General features: G+C 37.8%; 1 protein-coding gene across 1 annotated transcript; it reads left to right on the top strand.

Moving 5' to 3' along the window:
- The first annotated feature begins 571 nt into the window (after positions 1 to 571).
- On the top strand, positions 572 to 8185 carry LOC106482524 (L-threonine 3-dehydrogenase, mitochondrial). The gene is made up of 8 exons (XM_067294866.1): positions 572 to 755; positions 1123 to 1165; positions 2487 to 2557; positions 3321 to 3470; positions 3576 to 3748; positions 4618 to 4708; positions 5187 to 5456; positions 5698 to 8185. The coding sequence occupies exons 1-8, from the start codon at positions 572 to 574 to the stop codon at positions 5835 to 5837; spliced, it is 1122 nt and encodes a 373-aa protein (XP_067150967.1). The 3' UTR covers positions 5838 to 8185.
- Positions 8186 to 8573: the final 388 nt, after the last annotated feature.

The following is an 8573-nucleotide window of genomic DNA, read 5'->3' as shown; positions in this document are numbered from 1 at the left end:
GCAAAGCAGTATTCTTTAAAGAAATTTACCGTAACCTCTGTTGGTTTAACTGAATCATACTGATGGTATGATTCATACTGAATCTAACTAAGAAAGTTAGGTTGTTTGTGACAGTCTACACAGGTTCATTGTAGGTACTTTTGAGTGTAAGTTTGTAATCGTGGTAGCTGAAACTTGAATTCTATATTGGACTCCTTTTGTGCTTGAAATCATGGTTTCTAATGACTTTTAAAAAAGGTTAAGGTTGAAATTTGAAATAATACCATTTTGTATGTTCACTGTTCGTTATATTAGACTCTTTGTGCTGGGACTGTGGATATTTTCTTGAGCTCACTGTGGTGAATACATCACCTCTGTTCAGTCATTTTACTTCATAGGCTGCCTCTAGCAGATGCAGCCCTGGGTTGGTACCTTAGCTGGGACTTAGATTTTATCCAACTCCTCTTAAACACTCCATTAGAATACTCTAAAGAGTTTAAAACGTTGAAGAATATGGATGAGTCATTTATGACTAATGTTTGGTTTGTTGTTTTTTTTTCCCTTGTTGTTGCAGCATATTTAAAGGAGGAAGATGCCAATTGTCAAAAACGTGAGCAGAGCTGTCAACCAGCTGCTTCAAAGCTCTGGTTGTGGATGTGGGATTTCCATAGTGCCTGTTCGATGTATCGGAATCTCGCCCCGCCAGGTGGCCTCTGATGCTAGCTTTCATTCAGTGTCTTTTTCTGAGTCTGATCACCCTCGGGTGCTAATTACAGGTCAGCGTTCCTGTCATAACTGTGCTCTTGCTCCAGCTTCTCCGTTAAGTCCCCCACTCCCTTTCTTCCTCCCCAGTGAGCAGAATATTGAAATTGAGGGGGGGGGAAAAATATATCTGTCAAAATCTTCTGGAATGGTGATGGTCTTTTCCATATGGTGATAGGATCAGTCCCATGTGAACTTCTGTACTACTCTTATTCCAGAAATCTAAAACCAGTTCTTCGGGTGTGTCCTTGAAAACAATTCAAAAACCTTTTGACTCTCTGGGAAGAATAGTACTCAGTTATCATATGGTTCATGTAATAATGGAATGCTGTATTTTGATATCACTTTTTCTCTGATTATTTTTCATCTGTTGTCTTTTAGGGGGTCTTGGTCAGCTTGGGGTGGGACTCGCTAAACTTCTGAGGTATGTCATGATTTTGTGACTCGCTATTAGTGAGGAACTGGATTTATTTATTTATTTATTTATTTTGGACTCTTGATTTCATAAATAAACAGATGGAGTAAATGTAAAGTTATTTGTTATTCCTGTGATTGGTTTAGGTATACTGGTGTACTTTCTGTATGTATTTTGGTCATGATTACCAAAATAACATAATTTTATGCAAGGGACTAGCCACTGAGTGGAAGTATTCACAATCTGAATCCTCAGAGTATGGTCAGTTTTCTTTTTGCTTTTTCATAGTCTAGCAAAATGCTGCTGGATTTGAGTGCTCAGTAGAGAGGCAAAGGTTGGGATTTTAAACAGGCACTATGTGGGGAGGAGAAAAAGTATAAAAATCAACTTAAAATATATATAGTACTTTGCTAAATACCCAGCTGTCGGTCTTTATGACTGTTGACTTTTATCTGGCTAGAGAATTTCAGTTCAGTAGCTTCAGGAATAAGGTGTCCTATTGAGTAGAGTGTGGACACAAAGATAAGGATACAAGATCTTGAATTTGTTATGATTTGGTGAAAGATGAGCTGATGCGGCAAAAACATTCAAACTTGCCCCTTTTTTGTTGTTGTTTTTTGTTCTTGTGGTATCTTTTCAAGAAAATATAAAATGTTCTGAGAACTCTCCCTTGTCCATATTATTGTTTGCCACCTACTCAGCTCCAGAGTATCAATTACGTGTAGGCAGAGTTTGTTGTAGAGAATTTGAACTATGATGAAAAGTGAGCAAACTTACTGCATTCCACTCTGTGTTGCAATTTGAGTGTTTTCAACTATTTCTGTGATATGTTTAAGAATCCTGCAAATAATGGAAAGCTGGACTGTACTCCACCAAACTTGTTGTCTGGGTGAATCTTGTGCTGATTAGAAAAGCACGAGTCAGAGATTACTCTATCAGGTGTACTTACCAGTTCATATAAAAGCAGCTGAAGTTACTGCAAGCCCAGTGGCATACACTTTCTGGTGTCTTCAGGGGAGTATATTATCTTTGGGGAAATTTTTCAAAAGAAGAAGATAGAATGGCCTTTCTTCTGAGCTTATTTTCATGTTTTAAATGGTTTGTGTGTCCTGCTGCAACCTTTCACTGCCATTAGAAATAGCTTGCTAATTTTCTATGATGCTATACTGAAGTTTAAGAAAACAATTTTTTTTAAGTGCAACAACTGATTTCCTTTTGGAAATTACTGTTGTTCAGATATTGCTCCTGCTAAACCACATAGCAGAATAACAAATAGTCCATAATCTTCAAGATAATTTGTTGACTGTACTGTGTGGGTTTTTTTATACAGGAAACGTTTTGGAAAGAACAATGTGATCTTGTCTGACATTAGAAAGCCTGCAGACAATGTTTTTTATAGTGGTAAGTGCCTTGGGTGAGCATATGGAAAAAATCTTGACCTTACCTCTGATGTCAAAAACTGATCATCAAAGTCTAAACGATGCGTGGATTAAATTGAATGAATTGCTATTCAAAGCTTCTGAATAGTTCCTTCCTGCTTTGAAATCTTGCTAAGACATTGATTCCTTCCGTAGGACGTTCCCTTTTTCTAAACATACATTTTTGTGTTTTTCACTGTGTCTTTGCCATTTTATGTTGACCAAAATGAATACTAGAGTTAAGTTGGACCTGGCTTTTGTGCTTCTGCTGTAAAAATAGATGCATTTATTCTTTTGGGCTGAACAAGTTGGAAATTAAATTTGTGCTTTTTCTTTTTTCTATGCCGAAACAATTTTTATGATAAAATGCCCATAGAGTAGTTTAGATTCTTATATTTTCATTAGAGATGTGAATGAGTTAATTTTCTTCCTCTTTACCATTTGATGATATACTTAGATATTTGAATAGTATATACAAAATGTTGCATGTTCTCATGCCATTAACTGGATAAAACAGGAGTTTTTGGATCAATCTCTTGTTGAAGTAGAGGTGACAGTTTCCCTTAGTTTCAGCTGCGTAATTGCTAATTTGTTGACCATTGCTGCTGGAAGGCATGCATTTTGCTGTGCAGTCAAATCTTGAATAGATATGTGGGCAAGAACCAGCAATCTGAGCTTCATCTCAAATTTTTCATGACCTTCATTCTTCTTGGCATTCAATTTCCTATTGGTTCCATTTCTTCTAGGTCCTTTTATCTATTCGGATATCTTGGACTACAAGAATTTACGTGAGATAGTGGTGAATAATCGGATAACTTGGTTGTTCCATTATAGTGCTTTGCTCAGTGCTGTTGGAGAAGCAAATGTCCCTTTGGCCAGAGCTGTAAATATTACTGGTATGTGATTTCAGTGCTCTGCAACAATGGTTTCAAGTTCATGACTTCCACAGAGGCTTGAGAAAATGCAGTGTACATTCTGATAAATCCTGTTTATTGTTCCAGGTTTACACAATGTTCTGGATATTGCAGCTGAGCATAATTTGCGACTCTTTGTTCCCAGCACTATTGGAGCCTTTGGACCCACCTCTCCTCGAGATCCAACTCCTGATCTCTGCATTCAGAGACCAAGGACAATCTATGGAGTCTCCAAGGTTCACGCGGAGCTCATGGGAGAAGTGAGGGTTTTTTTCTTCTTTTTTTTTTTCTTTCGTGAGAGTTCTAGAAAAACCTATTGAGGTTTTGCTTCTGGAAGACTCCACACTACAGTGTGCGTGTTCCTTCCCCCCATCCTTTCCTTCCTGTAGGCTCTACTACTTAATAGTACTCTGAGGCAGTTGTTGAGCAAAAAATGTCTTTAGATTTTGTTGGAAGAAGGACAAAAAATTAGAGGCTGGCAAACATCATTTCTTTCTCTAGTTCTTTTGACTTTTTCTCTGCATCATCTGCCAATGTAAATGGCATAGTATAAATGAAAGTGCACAAAATTTTGTGAAAGCATACTAGAAAATGGGGGCTTTTGCCTAACAAAATGAAATAACCTCCTTCCCCTCCTCTTCCCCTCCCCCCTGCCCAGAACAACCCCCAAGATCAAAGCTTTAGGATTCTTTATGTGCACAACTTATTATTGGCTTTATACATAATTTTTTTTATAAACATAAAATTATTAAAGCTGATACTTTATATATACTTTCCTCTCACTTCAATATTTTATGCAGGTAAAGGTCAGTTCTGGAGGCTCTGTTCCCCTGAAGTGTTTCAGAAACTTAGAAATTACCAATTTCTGAACACTAGGTCTAGAGTCTATGTTACAGGCTGATCCATATCAAGAATCCATATCTAATTATGTGAATGAAAACTAGAAAAAGACAAGTGGAGAGCTTAGCTACCTGGCAAGGAATGGGGACTCTCTATTTGGTAGTCCTGCTCTTTCATTCCTGGCATGGGAAGTTTTTAAAACGCGACAAGCAGATTTGTCTTGTGGAAACAATAAATTGTATGGCCTAGTCTTGATCTGTAAAACTATGTTTCTCCCTTCCTTCCACAGTACTACCATTACCGATACGGCCTAGACTTTCGATGCTTAAGGTATCCAGGAATTATATCTGCTGACTCTCAGCCTGGAGGGGGAACAACTGGTAAGTGACTTGCTTGCATCTCTCAGTATTATAAGAATAGCGAACACATAAACCACGTAGTTGTTCTTAATGTGTTTGGAGAAATGTAGTCCTGGGCAGTATAGTAGCAGTGCAGAGATGCTGTTTCAATAGAGGATTGGGACAATACTTATGTCTGCTCCCAGCTTAGGACATACCTTGGTAGTCTTTACCTTTTAAGGTTATCTGAGGAACTTTGGGTTAATTACAGTCATTGAGATTATTCCCTTTAAAAATTATTTTAAACTCTGTTATCCTGCTGCAATGTGCAAATGCCAGAATAGCATCTAAGGCTTAAGTTGGCTTCCTAACTCTTGCTGTACAATATAAATCATACACAGCTCTTCTGCCAGGTTTTTAGACAGGAAACTTTGGGGATGGGCTAGGACTGTTGACTGTCGCAAAATGAACAACGGACGTGTGCGCTCATTTGCCTCCATCTGTTATCTTTTTTATACAGATTATGCTGTCCAGATTTTCCATGATGCCATAAAAACTGGCAAATTCCAGTGCAACCTAAAGCCAGACACCCGTCTCCCTATGATGTATATTGATGACTGTCTGAGGGCGACTCTAGAGGTCATGGAGGCCCCTGCTGAGGCACTGAGCATGAGGACATACAACATCAGTGCCATGAGCTTCACTCCTGAAGAGCTGGCGCAAGAGGTGCAGAAGCATGTTCCTGAACTCCAGGTGACCTACAGCGTGGATGCAGTCAGGCAGGCCATAGGTTAGTATCTGCTGCTTTGGTGATGGGTAAGGGAAAGCCTTAAACTACCCGATGTTAAGGGCAAAACAGTGTTTTCTTTCTTTTTAGACAGTTGCAAATTGTTGCTGTACAGTTGAAGTTTCATTTAGATTCTGAAATCCTGCTTTAGTAGCTTGCATGGCCAGTGATGATACATCTTCAAGGTTCAGGAGATCTTTCTTATACCTCATGCTTTTTGTTTTCTTCTTTCTTTTCACTGCAGCTGACAGCTGGCCAATGAACTTTGATGACAGCAATGCCCGGAGAGACTGGGGATGGAAACATGATTATGATCTCCCTGAATTGGTGACTACAATGTTTAGCTTCCTTGGGTCTGACTCCAGGATTGCTCAAGCTAACTGAAATACTTTGTAAGATGTTTCCAGATTTCCACAGAGGACCAGAAAAAAACGGCTAAATTAGTTTATAATCTTCTGAGTCTTAGAGCATGTCAATTATCACTTTTCCATAAGTAGCAATAGAGTTGGGCAGAAAAATACTGTAGCTGGAATTTACTATTGTTAGATAAGTTAGATAAAATAAGTCATTTGGTACTGTTTCCAACAATAGCACTGATGACAAACATGGAGATCTTGAACTTTCACATTTAAGTAGCTAGAAAAAAAAAATCACATGCTCCTGGCTGATGACTTTCCAATCATTCCTACTGCCTGGTGGTTCTTTAGCAAATGACATGGGCAATATTGTCAAACCCGCCATTTCAGGCATATTGTACAGAGTTAACAATATGCTTTTTCGTTTTCTTAGTGGAAGTTACTAGATCATAGTAAGAAAGGATTCTTGCTTCTCTCTTTGCCTCCAGCTGAGAGATTAGTACTACCTGACGTTTCAAAATTGCAGGGATCATTGCAATTTTAGTTTGAAATGAAACTTTGGTTAATAGTTCTTATATATACACACACACACAGTGCTATATAAACCTACACTTTTCTGTACATAAGGCATACAAAGTGGCATTATTCTTTTAATGTCTATAGATGTGAAGGGAATTAGGACTTAAATTCTCGTTATGCTTTAAAAATACCAGGGTGTAAGGGCTAAGCTTTGTCCTGTTCTTCGAAAATGCTGCTGCCTTCAGTTTAACTTCAGAGGTAGGCTTGAAATCCTAAGAGCTGTTATGTACATGCAAATCCAGGGCATAGTTCTAGGCCTGGAGACAGGGTTATTGTTAATTTTCACTACCTTTTGGTTTTCCCAGTTGTTTGCCATGCTAGCATGGTCATCTACTGCCTGGAGCAAGTTTTGGAGGTGGGCTGATAGGATAGACTTACAGTAGAGTCATGTCAGCCTTTGAAATCGTTCATGTTCAGTACACTTTCATGTGCGCTGTATATGTATTTTTAGATACTATGTATATGCAACTATGGTATGCTTTTATTCTTTAGAGAGGAATCCAGAAGCTGAAACCATACCTTCCTATATTTATTTATTTCAGGGTTTTAATGGCAGCCTTATCTGCCATTTTTGTCTGAATTCATCACTTTAAGTCAACAACTTGAGCTTTTGTTTTTAAGTGAAGGATTGATTGTTGTTTAGAGCCAAGAGGCCTAAACTACTGATGTCCATCCACTCCCCTTCCTATAAAATGATGGAGATTTGCCGATCTTTTGCTACTAACTTCTAGTTACAGTTAAGGACTATTCTACTCATTTGAGTTTCATGCGCAGGAGATTCTGGGATTAATAAGGGAGTCTTAGTAGATGCATGCAAATAAGATATACCTATTTAGAGGCTACTGAGGAGACTTGGAAAATGAGAAATGACAGACTAGAGATACAGGAGAGCCATTTTATGTAAAATATCAGTTTCCGTGATGTAAATCTGAGCTATTGGCTACTATAGTAATAGCATGCCTTGAGAAATGGCATCTGGGAACTTTGATTTTTATTATTTTTATTTTTTCAAAGAAAAAGTATCTTTCACTTTCAAAATAACTGGAAATTCCGTATGTGAAGTTCTCTTGCTCTCTTTTTTTTTTTTTTTTTTGTCTTGCATACTCCAATGAATCTCGCAGGTGACATGTTCAAATATTTTCTTGCCTACATCTTGTTTGCTGTGTTTTCTGTGACAATGCTTTGGTCGTTCTTATTCTGTTAAGCTCTCTGTAACCCTGCAATGTTTCTTCAGTAAGTAGATAACAGACATGACCTGATCTCTGCCTCTTTGTGAGGAAGTCTACATGCTGCAGGGAATATGGTTTTTTTCATGAAAATAACCTTCAAATGAAGATTCTGTGGTGAAACCCTGTTGTTTTAAACATTTGTTGAACTTTTATCTCTTGGTTTTGTATGTATCTTATAATGTTTAATCTGTTAAAGGATGGATTTCCCAGGTATTTAAGCTTAAAAACCTCTAGGGATGTGGCCTGTGTTGAAACTTTTTTTTATAGTGTTTACATTTCCTAAAAGACAATTTTTTTAAACTGTGGCCACTGTGGTAACTATCACATTGTTCAAATGTAGTATTTGGCCCAATGGGCCAGCAAAGTTGGTCTTGATCATACCCTCCAAGAAAAGACTGGCTCAGATTTTGTCCTCTGCCCTTCCAAAACGGGATTATCTTCCAGTAAACTGTTAGCCTGAGGCATCAAATGAAGGCTTTAATATGATCTCAAATGTTTTGTCCATTCCAGTCTTTCATAATTCACTCTGGGGACTCCTTATCAATATATATAGAGAGTGTGTGTGTGTGTGTGCTCACACACACACTCTTTACATATATATTTATATATATATATTTATATAAACATAGAGAGTTGTTGATGGGTCTGACTTCATTTCCTTGCTTCAAACGAAGTTACAGGTCTACTACTCCCTTTATTCTAATTCAAAGCTTGGGTTAATGCTAATAAGAGCGAAGAGCAAAAATGTTCCTTCTTCTGATGTAAACTGTTCTTGGTTGTGGTGTTGCACAAAAGCTTTGAATAGGGTGTTGCAGTGAAGATGAAATTCAAACCTATGGCATTTTAAACAAATTTTAATCTTTTGCCAATAGTCACTGACTCCATTTAGGAGTAGCCATTTAAGAAACTTCTATTTTGTGAAGTATGAAACAGTCATTTGGAGGTAAAGATGTGAT

This window comes from Apteryx mantelli, chromosome 3, assembly GCF_036417845.1.
Source record: "Apteryx mantelli isolate bAptMan1 chromosome 3, bAptMan1.hap1, whole genome shotgun sequence".
NCBI classification, from domain to species: Eukaryota; Metazoa; Chordata; class Aves; order Apterygiformes; family Apterygidae; genus Apteryx; species Apteryx mantelli.
The sequence above is the reverse complement of the archived record's forward strand: the minus strand, read 5'-3'. Positions and strand labels throughout refer to the sequence as shown.

Coding starts and splice junctions, on each gene's coding strand:
- LOC106482524 (XM_067294866.1), top strand. CDS start 572: ATGCCAATTGTCAAAAACGTGAGCAGAGCTGTCAACCAGCTGCTTCAA. Junction 3,471..3,575: donor CAGAGCTGTAAATATTACTG/GTATGTGATTTC, acceptor TTATTGTTCCAG/GTTTACACAATGTTCTGGAT. Junction 5,457..5,697: donor TGCAGTCAGGCAGGCCATAG/GTTAGTATCTGC, acceptor TTTTCACTGCAG/CTGACAGCTGGCCAATGAAC.